Source organism: Passer montanus, unplaced genomic scaffold (genome assembly GCF_014805655.1).
Source record: "Passer montanus isolate IOZ18808 unplaced genomic scaffold, ASM1480565v1 scaffold322, whole genome shotgun sequence".
Lineage (NCBI taxonomy): Eukaryota > Metazoa > Chordata > Aves > Passeriformes > Passeridae > Passer > Passer montanus.
This window is the reverse complement of record NW_024367953.1, coordinates 16,055-40,956: the sequence shown is the minus strand read 5'-3', so window position 1 is coordinate 40,956 and position 24,902 is coordinate 16,055. Positions and strand designations below refer to the sequence as shown.

General features: G+C 58.2%; 1 protein-coding gene across 1 annotated transcript in view; it reads left to right on the top strand.

The window, feature by feature from the left end:
* Positions 1-24,902, top strand: part of C3 (complement C3) — a 43,752-nt gene that overhangs the window by 14,153 nt on the left and 4,697 nt on the right. The window contains exons 16-40 of the mRNA XM_039715320.1: positions 1,445-1,657; positions 1,740-1,934; positions 3,168-3,329; positions 4,480-4,609; positions 5,316-5,387; positions 6,465-6,665; positions 8,059-8,224; positions 8,613-8,698; positions 9,575-9,714; positions 9,792-10,004; positions 11,864-11,930; positions 12,718-12,804; positions 12,895-13,098; positions 14,132-14,207; positions 14,287-14,446; positions 15,446-15,541; positions 15,637-15,787; positions 16,866-17,029; positions 18,515-18,673; positions 19,368-19,518; positions 19,622-19,673; positions 20,886-20,973; positions 21,793-21,879; positions 22,650-22,755; positions 23,835-23,924. Of these exons, the coding sequence (XP_039571254.1) occupies positions 1,445-1,657; positions 1,740-1,934; positions 3,168-3,329; positions 4,480-4,609; positions 5,316-5,387; positions 6,465-6,665; positions 8,059-8,224; positions 8,613-8,698; positions 9,575-9,714; positions 9,792-10,004; positions 11,864-11,930; positions 12,718-12,804; positions 12,895-13,098; positions 14,132-14,207; positions 14,287-14,446; positions 15,446-15,541; positions 15,637-15,787; positions 16,866-17,029; positions 18,515-18,673; positions 19,368-19,518; positions 19,622-19,673; positions 20,886-20,973; positions 21,793-21,879; positions 22,650-22,755; positions 23,835-23,924 (3,316 nt within the window). The remainder of the gene's footprint in view (positions 1-1,444; positions 1,658-1,739; positions 1,935-3,167; positions 3,330-4,479; positions 4,610-5,315; positions 5,388-6,464; positions 6,666-8,058; positions 8,225-8,612; positions 8,699-9,574; positions 9,715-9,791; positions 10,005-11,863; positions 11,931-12,717; positions 12,805-12,894; positions 13,099-14,131; positions 14,208-14,286; positions 14,447-15,445; positions 15,542-15,636; positions 15,788-16,865; positions 17,030-18,514; positions 18,674-19,367; positions 19,519-19,621; positions 19,674-20,885; positions 20,974-21,792; positions 21,880-22,649; positions 22,756-23,834; positions 23,925-24,902) is intronic.

Here is a 24,902-nt window from a genome sequence, read left to right as displayed (position 1 = left end):
ATTGAGGGTGGCCAAGGTCAGGGGGATCAAGTGGTTGAGTGGCCAAGACATCCAAGGTAGAAGATGGTCAGTTTGACCATGGAGATGGTCACCAAGGACCAGGACACCAGGGAGGGGCACACAGACCATGACAGACAAGACCTCTGTGATGGCCAAGACTGCCATGGTGGCCAAGGCCTCCATGATGACCAACACACCTCCATGATGGCCAAGACCTCTGTGGTGGCCAAGACCTCTGTGGTGGCCAAGGCCTCCATGATGGCCAAAATCTCTATGGTGGCCAAGACCTCCATGATGGCCAAGACCTTTATGGTGGCCAAGGCCTCTGTGGTAGCCAAGGCTCCATGATGACCAACACACCTCCACAATGGCCAAAACCTTTATGGTGGCCAAGACCTCCATGATAGCCAAAACCTCTGTGGTGGCCAAGACTTCCATGGTGGCCAAGGCCTCCATGATGACCAAGACACCTCCACAATGGCCAATACCTCTATGGTGGCCAAGACCTCTGTGGTGGCCAAGACCTCTGTGGTGGCCAAAATCTCCATGATGACCAACACACCTCCATGATGGCCAAGACCTTTATGGTGGCCAAGGCCTCCATGATGACCAAAACCTCTGTGGTGTCCAAGACCTCCACAATGGCCAAGACCTCTGTGGTGGCCAAGGCCTCCATGATGACCAACACACCTCCACAACGGCCAAAACCTTTATGGTGGCCAAGATCTCTATGGTGGCCAAGACTTCTATGGTGGCCAAGGCACCTTCACAATGGCCAAAACCTCTATGGTGGCCAAGACCTCTATGGTGGCCAAAATCTCCATGATGATCAACACACCTCCACAATGGCCAAAACCTTTATGGTGGCCAAGACCTCCATGATAACCAAAACCTCTATGGTGGCCAAGCCTGCCATGATGGCCAAGGCCTCCATGATGACCAAGACACCTCCATGATGGCCAAGACCTCTATGGAACCTTTATGGTGGCCAAGACCTCCATGATCACCAAGACTTCCATGGTGGCCAAGACTTCCATGGTGGCCAAGGCCTCCATGATGACCAAGACACCTCCATGATGGCCAAGACCTCTATGGAACCTTTATGGTGGCCAAGACCTCTGTGGTGGCCAAGACTTCCATGGTGGCCAAGACATCTATGGTGGCCAAGACCTCTGTGGAGGCCAAGACCTCCATGATGGCCAAAATCTCTATGGTGGTCAAGACTTCCATGGTGGCCAAGACCTCTGTGGTGGCCAAAATCTCCATGATGACCAACACACCTCCACAATGGCCAAGACCTCTATGGAACCTCTATGGTGGCCAAGCCCTCTGTGGAGGCCAAGACCTCTATGGAACCTCTGTGGTGGCCAAGCCCTCCATGCTGACCCCGCCCAGGCCCATGTCCCTCCCCGCTGACCGAGTGCCACCGTGTCACCTGTCCCAGGTGCGGACGGCCCAGGCGGGGCTGCCACCAGAGCGCCAGGCCTCGCGGCAGATGACGGCCCAGGCCTACCGCAGCCAGGCCGGCTCGGGCAACTTCCTGCACCTGGCGGTGGCCGCCACCGAGCTGCAGCCCGGGGACAACCTGGCCGTGAACTTCCACCTCAAGACCACCAACAACAACGTCCGCAACTCCGTCCCGTTCTTCACCTACCTGGTGGGTACCCGCGGTCGACCCATTGTCCTCCAGCTTGGCCACCTGGGCGTCCAGGTGGCCACCAAGGTTGGGTTTCTGGCAGATCATGACCAAGGGACGCATCCTCCGAGCCGGCCGGCAGCGGCACGAGGCCGGCCAGAGCCTGGTGACCATGACCCTGCCGGTGACGCCAGAGCTCATCCCGTCCTTCCGCATCGTGGCCTACTACTACGTCCTGCCCGGCGAGATCGTGGCCGACTCCGTCTGGGTGGACGTCAAGGACACCTGCATGGGCACTGTGAGTGTGCCCCGGCGGCCCCAGGGGGGTCAAAGGGGTCGTGGAGACATTGGATGGGCCTTGGTGGTGGCTGGGGTGGTCTTTGAGGTGGCCTTTGAGGGGTCTGGGAGGCCTTGGAGGTTTTTGGGGGGTCCTTGAGGGACCTGGGATGTTCTTGAATGGTTTGGGAGGTCCTTGAGGGACTTGGGTGGCCTTGAGTGACCTGGGGGCTTTTGAGGGTCTTGGGGAACCCTTGAGGGGTTTGGGAGGTCCATGGGGGGCTTGGGGTACCCTTGAGTGACCTGGGGGCTTTTGAGGGGTTTGGGAGCTTCTTGAGGGACCTGGGAGGTCCTTGAGGGACTTGGGTGGCCTTGAGTGACCTGGGGGCTTTTGAGGGGTTTGGGAGCTTCTTTAGAGACCTGAGAGGTCCTTGAGGGACTTGGGTGGCTTTGAGGGACCTGGGAGGTCCTTGAGGGATTTGGGTGGCATTGAGGGGGCTTTTGAGGGACTTGGGGGACCCTTGAGGGACCTTGGAGGTCCATGAGGGACTTGGGTGGCCTTGAGTGACCTGGGGGCTTTTGAGGGTCTTGGGGCACCCTTGAGGGGTTTGGGAGGTCCATGAGGGGCTTGGGGGTACCCTTGAGGGACCTGGGAGGTCCTTGGGGGTCCTTGAGGGACCTGGGAGGCCCTTGGGGGTCTTGGGGGGCCCTTGAGGGACCCGGAGAACATTTGGATGAGCTTTTGGGGTCCTTGAGGGATTTCTGGGGTCCTTGAGGGATCTGGGAACCTTTGGAAGGGTTTGGGGGACCTTGAGATCCTTGGGGAACTTTGGAAGGGCTTGAGGGGACCTTGAGGGACCTGGAGGACATTTGGATGAGCCTGGGGGGGCCCTTGAGGGACTTGGGGGCACTTGAAGGGCTTGGGGGGGACATCGAAGGACCTGGAGGTCCTTGAGAGATCTGGAAGGGTTTGGGGGGGACATTGAGGGACCTGAGTGGCCCCTGGTGGGGATTTGGTGTCTCTTGTGTGGTTTTGGACACTCCATGAGGAGTTTGGACATCTCCCGGGTGACCCAGGTGACCCAGGTGGCCCAGGTGGCCCTGGTGGCCCTGGTGGTCCAGTGATGGCCCAGACATGAAGCCCATGGCCACCAACTGCCCCTGGAGGTCCAAATTTGGCTTCTCCCGTGGTGGGGAGGGACAAAAGTGTCTTTTGGGGACATCCTGGTGACGTCACCTCCTGTGTCTGCGGCAGCTGGTGGTGAAGGGGGCGACGGAAGGTGACAACCGTGTCCACGAGCCGGGGACGCCGATGAGGCTGCGCATCGAGGGCGACCACAAGGCCCACGTGGGGCTGGTGGCCGTGGACAAGGGCGTCTTCGTCCTCAGCAAGAAGAACAAGCTCACCCAGACCGGGGTGGGTGGCCCTGTCCTCGATGTCCCCAAGGAATGGTCGTGGCCATCTCCAGCATTCTTGGGTGCTGGCCATCACAGTTGTCCATGTCCCCATCATCTCCTGGTGGTGGCCATCACGGTTGGCCCTGTCCCTGCTGTCCCCTGGTGGTGGCCATCATGGCTGTCCCTGTCCTTGCTGTCCCCTGGTGGTGGCCATCACAACTGTCCCCATCATCCCTGGATGGTGGCGGTGGCTGTCACAACTGTCTCCACTGTCCATGGATGGTGGCAGTGGCAGTCACAGCTGTCCTGCTGTCCCTGGGTGGTGGCAGTGGCAGTCACAGCTGTCCCCACTGTCCTTGGATGGTGGCGGTGGCTGTCACAACTGTCCCCACTGTCCATGGATGGTGGCAGTGGCTGTCACAGCTGTCCTGTCATCCCTGGGTGTTGGTGGTGGCCACCACAGCTGTCCCCACCATCCTTGGATGTGGCTGTCACAGCTGTCCTGCTGTCCCTGGATGGTGGCCATCATGACTGTCCCCATTGTCCCTGGATGGTGGCGGTGGCCGTCACAGCTGTCCCCACCATCCTTGGATGTGGCTGTCACAGCTGTCCTGCTGTCCCTGGGTGGTGGCAGTGGCCATCACAGATGTCCCCACTGTCCTTGGATGGGAACAGTGCACGGTTGGCCCTGTCCCTGCTGTCCCCTGGTGGTGGCCATCATGGCTGTCCCTGTCCTTGCTGTCCCCTGGTGGTGGCCATCACAACTGTCCCCATCATCCCTGGATGGTGGCGGTGGCTGTCACAACTGTCTCCACTGTCCATGGATGGTGGCAGTGGCAGTCACAGCTGTCCTGCTGTCCCTGGGTGGTGGCAGTGGCCATCACAGATGTCCCCACTGTCCTTGGATGGTAACAGTGGCTGTCACAGCTGTCCTGTCATCCCTGGGTGTTGGTGGTGGCCACCACAGCTGTCCCCACCATCCTTGGATGTGGCTGTCACAGCTGTCCTGCTGTCCCTGGATGGTGGCCATCATGACTGTCCCCATTGTCCCTGGATGGTGGCGGTGGCCGTCACAGCTGTCCCCACCATCCTTGGATGTGGCTGTCACAGCTGTCCTGCTGTCCCTGGGTGGTGGCAGTGGCCGTCACAGCTGTCCCCTGCGGGCGCAGGTTTGGGACACGGTGGAGAAAAGTGACATCGGCTGCACGCCGGGCAGCGGCAGGGACAACGTCGGGGTCTTCGCGGACGCTGGCCTGAGCCTGACCACCAGCGTCAAGGTCACCACGCCCCAGCGGTCAGGTGGGACAGCTGGGGTGGCATCTCGGGGACAGGGGGTGGCACCTCTGGGAGGTGGCACCTCAGGGAGGTGGCACTTTGGGGATGGGGCGGGTGACAGGAGATGGTGGAGGAGGTGGCACCTCGGGGATGGGGGAGGTGACATCTCAGATGGTGGGGGTGACATTTCAGGTATGGTGGAGGTGACATCTCGGGGATGGTGGAGGTGGCACCTTGGGGATGGGGGAGGTGACATGTCAGGGATGGTGGAGGTGACACCTTGAGGATAGGAGAGGTGGCATCTCAGGGATGGTGGAGGTGACACCTCGGGGATGGGAGAGGTGACATCTCAGGGATGGTGGAGGTGACATTTCAAGCATGAGGGACCTCAGGGATGGGGGAGGTGACACCTTGGGGATGGGGGAGGTGACATCTCAGGGATGGTGGAAGTGGCACTTCAAGCATGTGCCACCTCAGGGACCAGGGATGTGACACGTCAAGAATGGGAGCGTTGACATTTAGGGAGATGGGGATGGTGACACCTCAGGGATATGACATTTCAGGGATGGGAGAAGTGACACCTCAGGGACGGGGGAGGTGACACCTCAGGGATGTGACATTTCAGGGATGGGAGAGGTGACACCTCAGGGATGGGGGAGGTGACCCTGAACTTTGAGATGTGACACGTGGGACACTTTGGGGTCCTGACCGATGTCCCCTCTGTCCCCAGAGGTGCAGTGTCCCCAGCCTGCCAAACGCAAGCGCCGCTCGCTGGCACTCGCTGAGTACAAGGGCAGCAAGGGTAGGTGGCACTGGGGTGTTCTTTGTCCCCTGGGGTCACCAGGGTGTCCCTTGTCCTCGAGGTCACCTGGGTGTCCCTTGTCCCTGGGGTCACCAAGGTGTCCCTTGTCCTGAGGTCACCTGGGTGTTCCTTGTTCTTGAGGCTGCTAAATTGTCCCACGTCCCTGAGGGCCACCAGAGTGTTCCGTGTCCCAAAGATGACCAGACTGTCCCATGTCCCAGAGGGCCACCAGTGTCCCATGTCCCTGAGAGCCACCAGAGTGTCCCATGTCCCAGTCAACACCTGTGTCCCACATCCCTGAGAGCCACCAGTGTCCCATGTTCTTGAGAGCCACCAGAATGTCCCACACCCCCAAGAGTCCCATTCCAGAGCCACCGGAATGTCCCATATCCCTAATGTCCCCATTCCTGAGAGCCACCAGAGTGTCCCATGTCCCAGTCAACACCTGTGTCCCACATCCCTGAGAGCCACCAGTGTCCCATGTTCTTGAGAGCCACCAGAATGTCCCACACCCCCAAGAGGCCCATTCCAGAGCCACCGGAATGTCCCATATTCCTAATGTCCCCATTCCTGAGAGCCACCAGGATGTTCCACATTCCCAAGAGTCCCATTCCCAAGAGCCACCAGTGTGTCCCACGTCCCTAATGTCCCACATCCCTGAGAGCCACCAGAGTGTCCCACACCCTCTATGTCCCCATTCCCAAGAGCCACCAGAGTGTCCCACATCCCTGAGGTCCCCATGTCCCAAAGAGCCACCAGAATGTCCCACACCCCCGATGTCCCCACTCCCAAGAGCCACCAGAGTGTCCCACACCCCCTATGTCCCCATTCCCAAGAGACACCAGAGTGTCCCATGTCCCTGAGAGCCACCAGTGTCCCATGTTCTTGAGAGTCACCACAATGTCCCACACTCCCTATGTCCCACGTCCCAAATGTCCCCATCCCTGAGAGCCACCAGAGTGTCCCACACCCCCGATGTCCCCACTCCCAAGAGCCACCAGAGTGTCCCACACCCCTGGGGTCCCCATTCCCGAGAGCCACCAGGGCTTGTCCCAGCCCTGTCCTGGTGCCCACCAGCGGCCGAGTACACGGACAAGCTGGAGAGGAAGTGCTGCGAGGACGGGATGAAGGACAACCCCATGGGACACAGCTGCGAGCAGAGGACCGAGTACATCCAGGAGGGCGAGTCCTGCGTCCGCGCCTTCCTCGACTGCTGCAGATACATCAAGGCCAAGCGGGACCAGCAGAACCGCTCACCCAGCACCGGGCTAGCCAGAAGCAAGTGTGGGGTCATGGAGGGTGGGAGAAGGTCGGGGGAGGTTGGAGGAACCTCGGGTGGAGCTTTGGTGGAGCGTCTTGGGTGGGGTTTGGGTGTTCCTTGGTGGACCTCAGGTGAAGGTGAGCTTGAGCAAAGCTTGGGTGAAGGTTGGATGCTCCTTGGGTGTTCCTTGGTGAAGGTCAGGCAAACCTTGGGCATTCCTTGGGTGTTCTTTGGGTGTTCCTTGGTGAAGGTCGGGTGAACCTTAGGTGTTCCTTGGGTGTTCCTTAAATGTTGCTTGGGTGTTCCTTGAGTATTCCTTGGGTGTTCCTTGGTGAAGGTCAGGTGAACCTTGGGTGTTGTTTGGGTGTTCTTTGGATGTTCCTTGGGCATTCCTTGGGTATTCCTTGGACTTTCTTTGGTGGAAGGTCAGGTGACCCTCAGGCATTCCTTGGCTGTTCCTCAGGTGTTCCTTGGGTGAAGGTTAGGAGGGTCTTGGGTGGGTTTTGGGTGTTCCTTGGTGGACCTCAGGTGAAGGTGAGCTTGAGTAAAGCTTGAGTGAAGGCTGGATGTTCCTTGGGTGTTCCTTGGTGTAGATCAGGCAAACCTTGGGCGTTCCTTGGGTGTTCTTTGGGTGTTCTTTGGGTGTTCCTTGGAGGAAGGTCGGGTGAACCTTAGGTGTTCCTTGGGTGTTCTTTGGGTGTTCCTTAGGTGTTCCTTAGTGAAGGTCGGGTGAACCTTAGGTGTTCCTTGGGTGTTCCTTAAATGTTGCTTGGGTGTTCCTTGAGTATTCCTTGGGTGTTCCTTGGTGAAGGTCAGGTGAACCTTGGGTGTTGTTTGGGTGTTCTTTGGATGTTCCTTGGGCATTCCTTGGGTATTCCTTGGACTTTCTTTGGTGGAAGGTCAGGTGACCCTCAGGCATTCCTTGGCTGTTCCTCAGGTGTTCCTTGGGTGAAGGTTGGGAGGGTCTTGGGTGGGTTTTGGGTGTTCCTTGGTGGACCTCAGGTGAAGGTGAGCTTGAGTAAAGCTTGGGTGAAGGTTGGATGTTCCTTGGGTGTTCCTTGGTGTAGATCAGGTGAACCTTGGATGTTCTTTGGGTCTTCTTTGGGTGTTCCTTGGGCGTTCCTTGACTTTCCTTGGAGGAAGGTCAGGTGAACCTTGGGTGTTCCTTGGGTGCTCCTTAGGTGTTCCTTGGGTGAAGGTTGGGAGGGTCTTGGGTGGGTTTTGGGCATTCCTTGCATGAAAATCAAACGGCTCTGGGGCATTCCTTATGCAATCCTTGGACAACTCATCGGGCAACACTTGGGTGGCAGTTGGGTGACCTTGGGCAAGACAAGCGGTGGCACTGGGGTGGCACTGGGGTGACACTGGGGTGACACTGGGTGGCGCTGGTGTGATACCGGCTCCGCTCAGGGGTCTCAGCCCTGAGGCCACGTTCGAGAGGGCCGATGCCACCATCCCCAGGCCATGAGGACGACGATCCGTTCTTGGAGGACTCGGACATCGTCTCGCGGAGCCTCTTCCCCGAGAGCTGGCTGTGGCAGGTGGAGCAGCTGACGGAGCCACCCAACGAGCTGGGGTGAGCCTGGACCTCCTGTCCCACCACCCTCCCACCCCATGGGCCAGCCTGGGCATGGTCACCCTGTCCCCATCCAGCTTGGACATGTCTGGAGATCAGTTATGGTCACCCCAAATCCAGACAAAGGTCACTGCGCAACTCCTGGTCCACTCAGGAGTTCTTGGTCCACTCAGGGGTCATCTCCAAGCTCCTGGTCCTGCTTGGGGGGTCTGGGACATCTTTGGGGACAAAGGAAGTCCATCTGTGGGTTTGGGACACCTCTGGGGACCAGGAAAGTCCCGCTGTGGGTTTGGGACATCTTTGGGGACCAGAGAAGTCCCATGGTGACACCCCCCGAGCCTGGCCTGGGGTGGGCCGTGACCCCCTTGGTCACTCCTGTGCTCTCCAGGGTCTCGGCCAAGACGCTGCCCGTGTACCTGAAGGACTCCATCACCACCTGGGAGGTGCTGGCCGTCAGCCTCTCCCCCTCCAAAGGTACGGGGCCATGGAGGACAAGGGGGTTCCTGGGGCCAACAGAGCATCCTCAAACCTTGTGGGGTGTCCCTGAGAGCTGAAGGGTCTCCTAAGGCCGGAGGGGTTTACTGGGGTTTGAGGAATCTCCAGAATCTGAGGGGGAGATGCCCCAAAGCTTGGTGGCCATCCTTGGGATTTGAGGGATCTCTCTGGAACTTGAGGGATCTTCTAAACTTTGGGATTCAAGGGGTCTCCTAAACCTTGGAAAGACTCTGTGGGTTTTGATGGATCCCCTAAACCTTGAGAGGATCCCACAGTTCTTGATGGATCTCCTAAACCTTGGGAAGACTCTGTGAGTCTTGATGGATCCCCTAAACCTTGTGAAGATTCTGTGGGTCTTAATAGATCTCCTAAACCTTGGGAAGAACATGAGTTTTGATGGATCCCCTAAACCTTGTGAGGATTCTGTGGGTCTTGATGGATCTCCCAAGCCTTGGGAAGAACATGAGTTTTGATGGATCCCCTAAACCTTGTGAGGACTCTGTGGGTGTGGATACATCTCCCAAACTTTGGGAAGAACATGGGTTTTGTTGTATCTCCTAAACCTTGGGAAGACTCTGTGGGTCTTGATGGATCCCCTAAACCTTGTGAGGATTCTGTGGGTTTTGACGGATCCCCTAAACCTTGAGAAGATCCCGCAGTTCTTGATGGATCTCCTAAACTTTGGGAAGAACATGAGTTTTGATGGATCCCCTAAACCTTGTGAGGATTCTGTGGGTTTTGACGGACCCCCTAAACCTTTTGACGACTCCCTGGACTTCCAGGGACCTCTGAAGACCTCGGGGCTCCTTGGCAGCACGAGGCGTCCCCCAACCCCCCTCATGTCCCCCACCCCAGGGCTGTGCGTGGCCGACCCCTACGAGATCACGGTGATGAAGGAGTTCTTCATCGACCTCCGCCTGCCCTACTCGGTGGTGAGGAACGAGCAGGTGGAGATCCGCGCCATCCTCTACAACTACTGGCTGCACGACATCACGGTCAGTTGGGGACGTTTTTTGGGGACGCCGTCGCCCTCTCTCCGGACCTCAGGCGTGACCCCCCTGTCACCGTCCAGGTGCGCGTGGAGCTGGTCTACAACCCCGACCTGTGCAGCCCCTCCACGGCCAAGCGGCGCTTCCAGCAGGTGCTGAGGATGAAGGCCGAGTCCTCGCGCACCGTGTCCTTCGTCATCGTCCCCCTCAAGCTCGGCCTGCTGGACATCGAGGTCAAGGCGGCCGTCCGCAACCAGTACGTGGGCGACGGGGTCAAGAAGAAGCTCCGAGTTGTGGTGAGTGGCCACCGGTGGCCGCGGTGGTGGCACCTCCGTTGGTGAGATGTCCCCAGCGTGGTGGCACCCGTGCGTTGTTCTTTGGTGGCTGGGTGGCCACCACGGGTGGCCCAGGGCCACCACAGCAGAGGGCGGAGGTGGGTGGTGGCATGGCCGGTGACACGTGGTGGCCACAAGGGGTCAGTGTGCGGCCAGGTTGGTTTGATACGGTTATTGATCTGGTATTTTTAATCAATATTTTCATTGATGATCTCAATGGGGTCACCAAGGTCAGGCTGAGCATGAAACTTGATGCCCTTATTGATTTGATATTACTAATCAATATCTTCATTGATGATCTGGATGGGATCAGACTAATCACGGGATTTGATACTAATATTGATTTGATATTTTCAATCAATATCTTTACTGATTATCAGGTGGGATCAGGCTGACTATGGGACTTGGTGCCCTTATTGATTTGATATTTTTGATCAATATCTTCATTGATGATCTCAATGGGGTCACCAAGGTCAGGCTGACCATGGGACTCAATACCCTTATTGATTTGATATTTTCAATCAATATCTTCATTGATGATCTGGATGGGATCAGACTGATCACAGGATTTGATACCCTTATTGATTTGATATTTTCAATCAATATCTTCAATGATTATCAGGAGGGATCAGGCTGACCATGGGACTTGATGCCCTTATTGATTTGATATTTTTGATCAATATCTTCATTGATGATCTCAATGGGATCAGGCTGACCACTTGATCTGATACCCATATTGATTTGATATTTTTGATCAATATCTTCATTGATGATCTCAATGGGATCACCAAGGTCAGGCTGACCATGGGACTTGATGCCCTTATTGATTTGATATTTTTGATCAATATCTTCATTGATGATCTGGATGGGATCAGACTGATCACAGGATTTGATACCCTTATTGATTTGATATTTTCAATCAATATCTTCATTGATGATCTCAATGGGATCAGGCTGACCACTTGATCTGATACCCATATTGATTTGATATTTTTGATCAATATCTTCATTGATGATCTCAATGGGATCAGCAAGGTCAGGCTGACCATGGGACTTGATGCCCTTATTGATTTGGTATTTTTAATCAATATTTCATTGATGATCTGGATGGTATCAGGCTGACCACTTGCTCTGATACCCATATTGATTTGATATTTTCAATCAATATCTTCCTTGATTATCAGGAGGGATCAGGCTGACCATGAAACTTGATGCCCTTATTGATTTGATATTACTAATCAATATCTTCATTGATGATCTGGATGGGATCAGACTAATCACGGGATTTGATACTAGTATTGATTTGATATTTTCAATCAATATCTTCCTTGATTATCAGGAGGGATCAGGCTGACCATGGGACTTGATGCCCTTATTGATTTGGTATTTTTAATCAATATTTCATTGATGATCTGGATGGTATCAGGCTGACCACTTGCTCTGATACCCATATTGATTTGATATTTTCAATCAATATCTTCAATGATTATCAGGAGGGATCAGGCTGACCATGAAACTTGATGCCCTTATTGATTTGGTATTTTCAATCAATATCTGCATTGATGATCTGGATGGGGTCACCAAGGTCAGGCTGACCATGGTGGCCACACAATGAATTTGACCAAGACACAGAAGTGACCTCAGGGTCTCCAGGACCTCAGCGACCTGTGTGACCCGGGGTGGCCTCCTGGGGCTGTCCCCATGTGTCACTGGGGGTACTGGTTTATACTGGGAGGCCTCTCCCAGTGGTGCAGAGGGGTTGGGAAGGGGAGGACCCCAGACCCAACCCCACCTTCAGTGCTGGACTCTGCCCTGGACAGCCCGAGGGGATGCGGCTGGAGAAGACGGTGAAGATCGTCGAGCTGGACCCGCAGAACAAGGGAGTCAGTGAGTGACACCTCTGGGGACCAGGGAGCTCCCACGGTGGCTTTGGGACATCTTTGGGGACCAGAGAGGTCCTACTGTCAATTTGGGACATCTCTGGGGACCAGGGAGGTTCCACGGTGCTTTGGGACATCTTTGGGGACCAGGGAGGTGGCTTTGGGACATCTCTGGGGAGTAGTTTGGGGACCAGAAATATCCCATGGTGGCTTTGGGACATCTTTGGGAATCAAGGAGGTCCCGCTAAAAGTTTGGGACATCACTGGGGACTAGGGAGGTCCTATTGTCAATTTGTGACACCTTTGGGGACCAGGGAGGTCCCATGGTGGCTTTGGGACATCTTTGGGGATCAAGGAGGCCCCACTGCAGATTTAGGACATCTCTGGAGACCAGAAATATCTCATGGTGGCTTTGGGACATCTCTGCTGACCAGAGAGCTCCCACGGTGGCTTTGGGACATCTCTGGGGACCAGGGAGCTCCCACGGTGGCTTTGGGACATCCCCTGCGGCCAGAGAACTCCCACAGTGCTTTGGGACATCTTTGGGGACCAGGAGCCATGGTGGCTTTGGGACATCTTTGGGGATCAAGGAGGCACCTCCAAGATCAGCTTTGGGACAACTTTGAGGACAAGGGACATCCCATCATGAAACCGAGACATCTCAAGGGACAAGGGACATCCTGGTGTGGTCGGGGGGGACAAGGGACACCCTGATGTGGGGTAGGGCTGGGTCACCTCATGGAGGTGAGACACGGGGAGCATTCGGGGTCACCCATGTCCACCCCACCCCACAGACGGGGTGCAGGAGGAGCGGGTGAAGGCCGCGGACCTCTCGGACATCGTCCCCAACACCGAGTCGGAGACCAAAGTCAGCATCCAGGGTGAGCACCAAGGAGAGGACACCGGGGGACAACCTGGAGGGAGGGGACAGGTGGGACATCCTGAGCGTGACACGTCCTCTCCTGGCCCAGGCAACCCCGTGTCCATCATCGTGGAGAAGGCCATCGATGGGGCCAAGCTGAAGCACCTGATCGTGACGCCGTCGGGCTGTGGGGAGCAGAACATGATCGCCATGACGCCCACGGTCATCGCCGTCCACTACCTGGACAACACCGCGCAGTGGGAGAACTTCGGCATCGACCGCCGGGCGGGGGCCATCGAGCTGATCAAGAAAGGTGGGAACGGCACCGAAAGTGGTGGGAACGGGCACAAATTGTGGGAATGGCAACAAAAGTGGTGGGAATGTCCTCAAAATGGTGGGAACGGCACCAAATGTGGTGGGAATGTTCTCAAAATGGTGGGAACGGCCCCAAAAGTGGTGGGAGTGTTCTCAAAATGGTGGGAATGGCACCAAAATGGTGGGAATGTCCTCAAAATGGTGGGAATGGCCCCAAAAGTGGTGGGAGTGTTCTCAAAATGGTGGGAATGGCCCCAAAAGTGGTGGGAACAGTACCAAAAGTGGTGGGAATGGCACCAAAATGGTGGGAATGTCCTCAAAATGGTGGGAATGGCCCCAAAAGTGGTGGGAGTGTTCTCAAAATGGTGGGAATGGCACCAAAATGGTGGGAACGTCCTCAAAATTTTGGGAATATCCTCAAAAGTGGTGGGAGTGTCCTGAAAATGGTGGGAACATCCTCAAAATGGTGGGAATGTCGCTCAGAGTCCTCTCTTGGGTCACAAAAGGTCCCTATCATCCGAGATGGTGCAGAAGGTCGCTCCTCCGGAGGTGACCTGGGTTGGGTGACGCCACTTTGGGGTTTCCAGAGTTACTGGTTTGCACTGGGAGGGGCTTCAGAGGGGGTTGGTAGCCTGAGGGTTCCTCAGCTTGGGTGGGTGCTCTTCGTGTTGGCCAACGGCTGGAGGACATTGGCGGCCTGAGGCCATTCCCACCACCGGCCACCCCTCATGTTGACAAACAGTTGGAGGACGTTGGTGGCCTGGGGCCACCACTGGCCATCCCTTGTGTTGGCCAACGGTTGGAGGACATTGGTGGCCTGAAGCCCACCCAGGCCACTCCTCGTGTTGGCCAACAATTGGAGGACATTGGTGGCCTGAGGCCGCCCCTTGTGTTGACCAACAATTGGAGGGCATTGGTGGCCTGAGACCACCACTGGCCACCCTTCATGTTGACCAACAGTTGGAGGCCATTGGTGGCCTGAAGCCCACCCAGGCCACCCCACATGTTGACCAATGGCCATCTCCTCGCAGGTTACACCCAACAGTTGGCCTTCCGCAAGCCCGACAGCTCCTACGCCGCCTTCATCAACCGCCCCTCCAGCACCTGGTGAGGGACCTGCTGCCACCACCACCACCCAGCCCAGGTGACAGGGCCGGATGTGACACTCGGCTGTCCCCGTCCCCAGGCTGACCGCCTACGTGGTCAAGGTGTTCGCCATGGCCAGGAAGCTGACGGACATCGAGCACGGCGAGATCTGTGGGCCCCTCAAGTGGCTCATCCTCAACAAGCAGAAGCCGGACGGGGTCTTCCAGGAGGACGCGCCCGTCATCCATAAGGAGATGGTGGTAGGGGGACACCTCAACCCTGTCACGCCTGCTGGCCGAAGCTTGGGGACCACGGGTGGAGGGTGGGAGTTTTTGTGTGGGTTTTGGGTGAAGGTCTGGTGATCCTTGGGTGTTCCTTGGGCGTTCCTTGGGTGAAGGTCAAGCGAACCTCAGGAATTCTTTGAGTGGTCCTTGGTTGAATTTTGGGTGGGTTTTGGGTGTTCCTTGGGTGAAGGTCAGGTGTTCCTTGGGCGTTCCTTGGGCATTCCTTGGGTGTTCCTTGGGTGAAGGTCAGATGAAGATCAAACATTCATTGGGTGTTCCTTGGATGTCCCTTGAGTGGTTTTTGGGTGTCCCTTGGGCAAAGTTGGGGTGTCCATTGGGTGTCCATTTGGTGTCCCTTGGGTGTTCTTTGAGTGTCCATTTGGTGTCCCTTGGGTGTCCCTTGGGTGTCCCTTTAGTGTCCCTTGGTTGTTCCTCATTTGAAGGTCAGATGAAGGTCAAATGTTCTTTGGATGTCCTTTGGGTGACATTTGGGCGTCCTTTGGGTGTCCCTTGAGTGTCCCTTGAGTGTTCCTCACATGAAGGCCATGTGAGGATCAAATATTCTTTGGATGTCCCTTGGGTGACGTTTGGGTGTCCATGGGCTGTCCCTTGATTGTCGCTTGAGTGTTCCTCACCTGAAGGTTGGGTGAAGGTCACATATTCTTTGGCTGTCCCTTGGGTGACATTTGAGTGTCCCTTGGGTGTTTTTTGGGTGTCCCTTGGGTGAAGTTTGGGTGCCCCTTGATTGCCCCTTGGATGTTCCTTGGGTGCCCCTTGATTGTCCCTTGAGTGTACCTCACCTGAAGGTCACATGAAGGTCAGATATTCTTTGGGTGTCCCTTGGGTGAAATTTGGGTGTCCCTTGGGTGTCCCCCAGACCTGTCAAGGACAGATCTTTGGATGAGCTCCTGGTGGACCACCGAGCACTTGGAAAACCCCGATCCCAAGTTTTTTCCCCTCTTTTTTGTCCCGCAGGGAGGCTACCAAGGCGCCGAGCCCGAGGTGTCCCTCACCGCCTTCGTCCTCATCGCCCTGGAGGAGGCACGGGACACCTGCAAGGACCACGTCAACGTGAGTGACCCCACGCGGGGACAGGGACATTCCCGAGGTGACAGACCGTCATGGAAGCCACCTGAGATCCCAAATTTTCCATCCTTCGTTCCCAGAACTTGGACGAGAGCATCAACAAAGCCGCCGGGTTCCTGGCCCGGCGCTACGAGCAGCTGGCCCGGCCCTACACGGTGGCCCTGGCGTCCTACGCGCTGGCCCTGGCCGGGAAGCTCAAGACTGAGAGGATCCTCATGAGGTTCTCCAAAGGTAACATCTCGACAGGGGTCAAAATTGGGGTGAAAGGAGGTGGGTTTGGGTCTTCATGAGGTTCTCCAAAAGTGGCATCTCAAGAGGGATCACAGTTGGGGTGAAAAAAGGTGGGTTTGGGTCTTCATTAAGTTCTCCAAAGGTGATGTCTCAACAGGGGTCAAAACTGGGGTGAAAAATGGTGGGTTTGGGTCTTCATGAGGTTCTCCAAAAGTGGCATCTCAAGAGGGATCACAGTTGGGGTGAAAAAAGGTGGGTTTGGGTCTTTATGAGATTCTCCAAAGGTGGAGCCTCAAGAGAGGTCAAAACTGGGGTGAAAGGAGGCAGGTTTGGGTCCTCATGAGGTTCTCCAAAAGTGGAGCCTCAAGAGAGGTCAAAATTGGGGTGAAAGGAGATGAGTTTGGGTCTTCATGAGGTTCTCCAAAGGTAACACCTCAACAGGAGTCAAAGTTGGGGTGAAAGGAGGTGGTTTTGGGTCTTCATGAGGTTCTCCATCTCCCCTTGGTGTGGAAAGGGTTGAAATTGGGGTCAGGGGTGGTTTTCTCCAAAGCCGATTTTGGGTCCTCCTGAGGTTCTCCAGAACTGAATCCTCACCCAGGGTTGGAATTTGGGGTGAGGGAAGGTGGTTTTGGGTCCTCCTGAAGTTCTCAAAGATGACACCTCACCTTGGGGTTGAGAAGGTTGAAACTGGGGTGAGGACAGGTGATTTTGGGTCCTCCTGAGGTTCTCCAGAACTGAATCCTCACCCAGGGTTGGAATTTGGGGTGAGGGAAGGTGGTTTTGGGTCCTCCTGAAGTTCTCAAAGATGACACCTCACCTTGGGGTTGATAAGGTTGAAACTGGGGTGAGGGGAGGTGGTTTTTGGTCCTCCTGAAGTTCTCAAAGATGACACCTCACCTTGGAGTTGAGAAGGTTGAAACTGAGGTGAGGGGAGGTGGTTTTGGGTCCTCCTGAGGTTCTCCAGAAGTGGTTTTGGATCCTCCTGAGGTAACGCCTCACCCGCGGCTGTAATTTGGGGCCGGGCTGAGGTGGCCGTGGGTGGCCCTGGCGGCTGAAGGTGTCCCCGATGTCCCCACAGGTGGGGCCAGCTGGGAGGAGCGCAACGCCCGCACCTACAACATCGAGGGCACGTCCTACGCGCTGCTGGCCCTGGTGCAGATGAAGAAGTCCGAGCTGGCCGGGCCGGTGGTCCGGTGGCTCGCCCAGCAGAACTACTACGGAGGGGGCTACGGCTCCACCCAGGTGGGACACGGGACACCCCGGCCACCCGCGGGGACATCTCAGGGACACCTGGTGGCGCTGGGGGTGACAGAATGGGCGTTGTCTTTTTGGGGACATCTTTGGTGGCACAGGAGACAAAGGTCACTCAGAGGACTTTGGGGCTGCTCCAGCTGATGTCCCCAAGACCTGGTGACACCAGTGACCCCTCAGGCCACCCAGGAGTCCTTGTGGGTTCTCCATCAGTGTCCCCAAGCAATGATGACACCACTGTGGGGCTGCTCCAGCTGATGTCCCCAAGACCTGGTGACACCAGTGACCCCTCAGGCCATCCAGGAGTCCTTGGGGGCTCTCCACCAGTGTCCCCAAGCCCTGGTGACCCCAGTGTCCCCTCAGGCCACCCAGGAGTCCTTGTGGGTTCTCCAGCAGTGTCCCCAAGCCCTGGTGACCCCAGTGTCCCCTCAGGCTGCCCAGGAGACCTTGTGGGTTCTCCACCAGTGTCCCCAAGCCCTGGTGACCCCGATGTCCCCTCAGGCCACCATCCTCATGTTCCAAGCGCTGGCCCAGCACCGGGTGGACACACAGCTGCTGTCCCCAAGCCATGGTGACACTGGTGACCATCAGGCCACCATCATAGTGTTCCAAGCGCTGGCCCAGCACCAGGTGGACACAGAGCTGCTGTCCCCAAGCCCTGGTGACCCCGATGGCCCCTCAGGCCACCATCCTCATGTTCCAAGCGCTGGCCCAGCACCAGGTGGACACAGAGCTGCTGTCCCCAAGCCCTGGTGACCCCGATGGCCCCTCAGGCCACCATCCTCATGTTCCAAGCGCTGGCCCAGCACCAGGTGGACACAGAGCTGCTGTCCCCAAGCCCTGGTGACCCCGATGGCCCCTCAGGCCACCATCCTCATGTTCCAAGCGCTGGCCCAGCACCAGGTGGACACAGAGCTGCTGTCCCCAAGCCCTGGTGACCCCGATGGCCCCTCAGGCCACCATCCTCATGTTCCAAGCGCTGGCCCAGCACCAGGTGGACACAGAGCTGCTGTCCCCAAGCCCTGGTGACCCCGATGGCCCCTCAGGCCACCATCCTGGTGTTCCAAGTGCTGGCCCAGCACCGGGTGGACACAGAGCTGCTGTCCCCAAGCCCTGGTGACCCTGGTGACCGTCAGGCCACCATAACCACCCATGAGCCCTTGTGGGCTCTCCAGCTGGTGTCCCCAAGCCCTGGTGACCCCAGTGTCCCCTCAGGCCACCATCCTCATGTTCCAAGCGCTGGCCCAGCACCAGGTGGACACAGAGCTGCTGTCCCCAAGCCCTGGTGACACTGGTGACCATCAGGCCACCATCATGGTGTTCCAAGCGCTGGCCCAGCACCGGGTGGAAACACAGAGCTGCTGTCCCCAAGCCTTGGTGACCCCGATGTCCCCTCAGGCCACCACACCCACCCAGGAGTCCTTGTGGGCTCTCCACCAATGTCCCCAAGCCCTGGTGACCCCGATGTCCCCTCAGGCCACCATCATGGTGTTCCAAGCGCTGGCCCAGTACCAGGTGGCCACGGAGTCCCAGCAGCAGCTGGAGCTGGACGTGTCGGTGCTGCTGCCGCGCCGCGCCAGCCCCATCAAGTACCGCATCGAGAACAGCAACGCGCTGGTGGCGCGCTCCACCGAGGTACCTGTCCCTGTCCCCGGCACCTGGCATTGTCACCTCTCACCTGGCAGTGTCACCTGGCACTGTCACCTCTGGGTCTCCTCGTTGGATAATCCCGTCCCACCACCATGGCCATCAGTGTCCCCTCCATGTCCTGTCCCCTCTGTGTCCTCTCAAGGCTTGGGATGTCCCAGACTGACTTTGTCACCTTGTCACCTGTCACCTTATCACCCCGGCACCTGTCACCTTGTCCCTTTCCCTGTCCCTGTGACCTGGCATTGTCACCTGGCACTGTCACCTCTGGGTCTCCTTGTTGGATAATCCCGTCCCATCACCATGTCTCCTCCCAATGTCACCTGTCCCTTCCCAATGTCCCCTGTCCCCTCCAATGTCCCCTGTCCCCTTGCAATGTCCCCTATCACCTGTGCCCTCCCAGTGTCCCCTGTCCCTTCCCAATGTCCCCTGTCCCCTCCAAATGCCCCTGTCCCCTTGCAATGTCCCTGTCCCCTCCCAATGTCCCTGTCCCCTCGCAATGTCCCTGTCCCCTCGCAATGTCCCTGCCCCCCAGTGTCCCCCTGCCCCCCGCAATGTCCCTTCCCAATGTCCCTGTCCCCTCACAGTGTCCCTGTCCCCCCCCAGTGTCCCCTGTCCCCTCCCAGTGTCCCTGTCCCCCCCCAGTGTCCCCTGTCCCCTCGCAATGTCCCTGTCCCCTCAGACCAAGCTGAACGAGGACTTCACGGTCAAGGCCGAGGGCGTGGGCAAGGGGACAATGACAGTGGTGACCGTGTACCACGCCAAGGTCCCCGAGAAGGACGACAAGTGTGACAGCTTCGACCTGAGCGTGGGCGTAGAGGAGGTCAACACGGGTGGGTCCCCAACTGTCCCCTCCCTGTCCCCGCTGTGCCACCGCCAGCCACTCCCCGTGTGTGCCTTGTGTCACCTTCGATGTCACCTCGTTGTCCCCACCAGGCAAGGAGGAGGAGGATGTCATCAGGTCTGTGAAGATCACCATCTGCACCAGGTGGGGACACTGGGGACACTGGGGACAGTGGGGACATTGGGGGCGTTGGCACCATCTGCACCAGGTGGGGACACTGGGGACACTGGGGACAGTGGGGACATTGGGGGCATTGGGGACAGTGGGGACATTGGGGACATTGGGGACAGTGGGGACATTGGGGACATTGGGGATGTTGGGGACATTGGGGACGTTGGGGACATTGGGGACATTGGGGGCATTGGGGACACTGGGGACACTGGGGACACTGGGGACGTTTGGGACATTGGGGACAATGGGGACATTGGGGACAATGGGGACATTGGGGACAGTGGGGACAGCGGGGACACTGAGGACAGTGGGGACATTGGGGACAGCAGGGACATGGAGGGGCTGTTGGGGACAGGGACATCAGGGAAAGGATCAGGGGACATTTGGGACAGTGGGGACATTGGGGACATTGGGGACACTGGGGACATTGGGGACATTGGGGACACTGGGGACATTGGGGATGTTGGGGACAGGGGGGACAGCGGGGACACTGAGGACAGTGGGGACAGTGAGGACGGTGGGGACATTGGGGACACTGGGGACATTGGGGATGTTGGGGACAGGGGGGACAGCGGGGACACTGAGGACAGTGGGGACAGTGAGGACGGTGGGGACATTGGGGACACTGGGGACACTGGGGACAGCAGGGACAGGGAGGGGCTGTTGGGGACAGGGACATCAGGGAAAGGATCAGGGGACATTTGGGACAGTGGGGACATTGGGGACATGGGACAGTGGGGACATTGGGGACAACAGGGACAGGGACACGAGGGACATTGGGGACAGGAGCATCGGGGAGAGGATGGGGACAGTGGGGACACTGGGAACATTGGGGACGCTGGGGACACTGGGAACAGCAGGGACATTGGGGACAGCGGGGACAGCAGGGACAGGGAGGGGCTGTTGGGGACAGGGACATCAGGGAGAGGATGGGGACACTGGGGACAGTGGGGACATTGGGGACACTGGGGACATTGAGGACAGGGAGGGGAAGGGGAGGAAGGGACATTGGGGACAAGGAGGAAAATGGGGACATTGGGGACATTGGGGACATCAGGGACAAGGACGGTGACACTGGGGACAAAAAGCACTCACCTTGTCCCGTGGGGATGGTGACATCGGGGACGCTGGGGACGCTGCGGGGGTTGGGGACAGGCGGGGGTGGCCTCAGCTGTGTCCCCACAGGCACCTGGACACCGTGGATGCCACCATGTCCATCCTGGATGTCACCATGCTCACGGGCTTCTCGCCAGACGTGCAGGACCTGAGGAGGGTCAGTGTGGGGACACGGGGACACACGGGGACACCGGGGACACTGAGGGACACGGGGGACATGGGGGGACACAGGGACACCGGGAGGACTTGGGGACACTGAGGGGGGGACATGGGGACAAAGACAGGGGACGCCGTGTCTTTGTGCCATTGTGTGCCACCATATCCCCTCATTGCCACACATGCGTCCTTGTTGTCCCCATGTGTCCCCATGGTCCCGGTGTCACCGTGTCCCGGCGTGTCCCCATGTCCTGATGCCATTCCATGTCCCTGAATGTCCCCACGTGTCCCAGTGTCACAATGTCCCTGATGTCCCACATTCCCTGTGTCACCGCTGTCCCTGTGCCCAGTGTCACACTGTCCCCGCTGTCCCCGTGCCCGGTGTCACGCTGTCCCCAGTGTCACACTGTCCCCGGTGTCACTCTGTCCCCTCTGTCCCCGCTGTCCCCGCTGTCCCTGTCCCCGGTGTCACACTGTCCCCAGTGTCACGCTGTCCCTGCTATCCCTGATGTCACGCTGTCCCCGTGCCCGGTGTCACACTGTCCCCAGTGTCACATTGTCCCCGCTGTCCCCGTGCCTGGTGTCACGCTGTCCCCAGTGTCACACTGTCCCTGTGTCCGGTGTCACACTGTCCCCGGTGTCACACTGTCCCCGGTGTCACGCTGTCCCCGTGTCTGGTGTCACACTGTCCCCTGTGTCACTCTGTCCCCGCTGTCCCCGTGTCTGGTGTCACACTGTCCCTGCTGTCCCCATGCCCTGTGTCACTCTGTCCCCGCTGTCCCCCTTGTCCCCGGTGTCACGCTGTCCCCACTGTCCCCAGCTGTCCGAGGGCGTGGACCGGTACATCTCCAAGTTCGAGCTGGACCAGGACAAAGAGCGCAGCAACGTCGTCATTTACCTGGACAAGGTGGGGACACTGGGGACACTGGGGACACGGGGGTGGGGACAGGACTGGGATGGTGACAGGGACAAGATGGGACAATGACAAGATGGGACATGGACAGGACAGGATGGGGACAGGGTGGGGACATGATGGGACAGGGACAGGGACAGGGACAGGGACAGGGACAGGGACAGGGACAGGATGGGACAGGGACAGGACAGGGATGGGGACAGGGACAATGACAAGGTGGGGGGACAGGGATGGGGACAGGGACAGGAGAGGGACAGGCATCAGGATGGAGTTGGGGACAAGGTGGGGGGACAGGGATGGGGACAGGGACAGGACAGGGATGGGGACAGGGACAGTGACAAGGTGGGGGGACAGGGATGGGGACAGGGACAGGACAGGGACAGGCATCAGGATGGAGTTGGCAACATGGGCAGGGACAGGAGGGGGACAAGGCTGTGACAAGGACACATCTGGGGACAGGGGTGGTGACAGCAACGGTCTCAAGGTGGTGACAAGGACAGGGACGGGTGGGGACAGCACGGGGACATGGCTGGGGACAGGACCGGGTGTGTTGGGGAGGTGGCTCGCAGCCTGAGTGCCACCCCCGTGTCCCCCATCCCTGTCCCCTGTCCCCGTCCCTGTCCCTGTCCCCATCCCTGTCCCTGTCCCTGTCCCCATCCCTGTCCCTGTCCCTGTCCCCATCCCTGTCCCTGTCCCTGTCCCCATCCCTGTCCCTGTCCCTGTCCCCATCCCTGTCCCTGTCCCTGTCCCCGTGCTGTCCCCAGGTGTCCCACAAGGCCCAGGAGTGTTTCGCCTTCAAGGCCCACCAGAGGTTCCAGGTGGGGCTGATCCAGCCCGCGGCCGTCAGCGTCTACAGCTACTACAGGATCGGTGTGGCACTGTCCCCTCCCTGTCCCCTGTCCCTGTCCCTGTCCCTGTCCCCATCCCCTTTGTCCCCTCTGTCCCCTCCCTGTCCCCTCTGCCCCTGTCCCTGTCCCTGTTGTTGTTCCCATCCCTATCCCCGTCCCTGTCCCTTCCCTCTCCCTGTCCCCTGTCCCTGTCCCTGTCCCTGTCCCTGTCCCTGTCCCTGTCCCCGTCCCTAGTGCCACTTGGGTCACCCAGGTCACCTCTATGACCTCTGTCACCTGTGTCCCCCTGGCTGATGTCCCCAGTGTCCCCATGTCTCCATGCCCCCTGGGTGATGTCCCCTGATGTCCCCACATCCCCTGGTGTCCCCTGGTGTCCCCCACTGTCCCCTGCTGTCCCCCGCTGTCCCCTGCTGTCCCCCGTTGTCCCCCGCTGTCCCCTGCTGTCCCCCACTGTCCCCTGATGTCCCCCGCTGTCCCCTGCTGTCCCCTGCTGTCCCTGTGTCCCCTGATGTCCCCCGTGTCCCCCACTGTCCCCGTGTCCCCTGATGTCCCCTGATGTCCCCCACTGTCCCCATATCCCTCACATCCCCTGGTGTCCCCTGATGTCCCCTGATGTCCCCTGATGTCCCCATATCCCCTGGTGTCCCCTGCTGTCCCCATGTCCCCTGCTGTCCCCTGATGTCCCTGCTGTCCCCATATCCCTCGCTGTCCCCTGATGTCCCCCGTTGTCCCCGTGTCCCCTGATGTCCCCTGATGTCCCCCACTGTCCCCATATCCCTCACTGTGCCCTGATGTCCCCATGTCCCCCTTTGTCCCTCGCTGTCCCCTGATGTCCCTGCTGTCCCCATATCCCTCGCTGTCCCCTGATGTCCCCGTGTCCCTCACTGTCCCCTGATGTCCCCTGTGTCCGGTGCTGTCCCTGCTGTCTCTGCTGTCCCCGCTGTCCCCTGCTGTCCCCATGTCCCCTGCTGTCCCCTGCTGTCCCCATATCCCTCTCTGTCCCCTGATGTCCCCCGTTGTCCCTGTGTCCCCTGATGTCCCCCTTTGTGCCCCGCTGTCCCCTGCCATCCCCTGATGTCCCCATGTCCCCGTGTCCCGCAGACGATCGCTGCACGCGGTTCTACCACCCGGACAAGGAGGGCGGGAAGCTGAACAAGATCTGCCAGGGGGACGTGTGTCGCTGCGCCGAAGGTGACACGGGGACACGGGACACAGCACACGGGACACGTGACACGGGACATGGGACACGGGAATGGGCAGGCTGCCCTGGCAGGGTGGGACACGTCAATGATGAGATGTCAATTGCCACCATGGTGGGGACACCTCATGGTCATGGTGGGACATGTCATGGTCATGGTGGGACGTGTCACGGTCATGGTGGGACACGTTAATGATGAGATGTCACATGCCACCATGATGGGGACATGTCACAGCCATGGTGGGACACATCAATGATGAAATGTCATGTGTCATCATGATGGGGACATGTCATAGTCATGGTGGGACACATTGATGTGATGGAGACATGTCATGGTCATGGTGGGACACGTTAATGATGAGATGTCACATGCCACCATGATGGGGACATGTCACGGTCATGATGGGGACATTGATGTGATGGGACACTTCATGGCCATGATGGGACATGTCCTGGCCATGGTGGGACACATCAATGATGAAACGTCATGTGTCACTATGATGGGGACACATCCTGGTCATGGCGGGGACACGTCATGGCCATGGTGGGGACAAGTCACAGTCATGGTGGGAGCATGTCATGGTCATGGTGGGACACATCAATGATGAAATGTCACATGCCACCATAGTGGGGACGTGTCCTGGCCATGGTGGGACACGTCATGGTCATGGTAGGACACGTCATGGCCCTGGTGGGGACATGTCACTGATGAGATGTCACATGCCATGACTGTGATGGGGACGTGTCCCTGCTGTGGTGGGACATGCCATGAGCCTGGTGGGGACACGTCATTGATGAGATGTCACATGTCACCATGATGGGGACGTGTCCCTGCCGTGGTGGGACACGTCATGAGCCTGGTGGGGACACGTCATTGATGAGATGTCACATGCCATGACTGTGATGGGGACACGTCCCTGCCACAGTTCACCTTGTCGTGGCCGTGTCCCTGTGATGTCCCCGCAATGTCC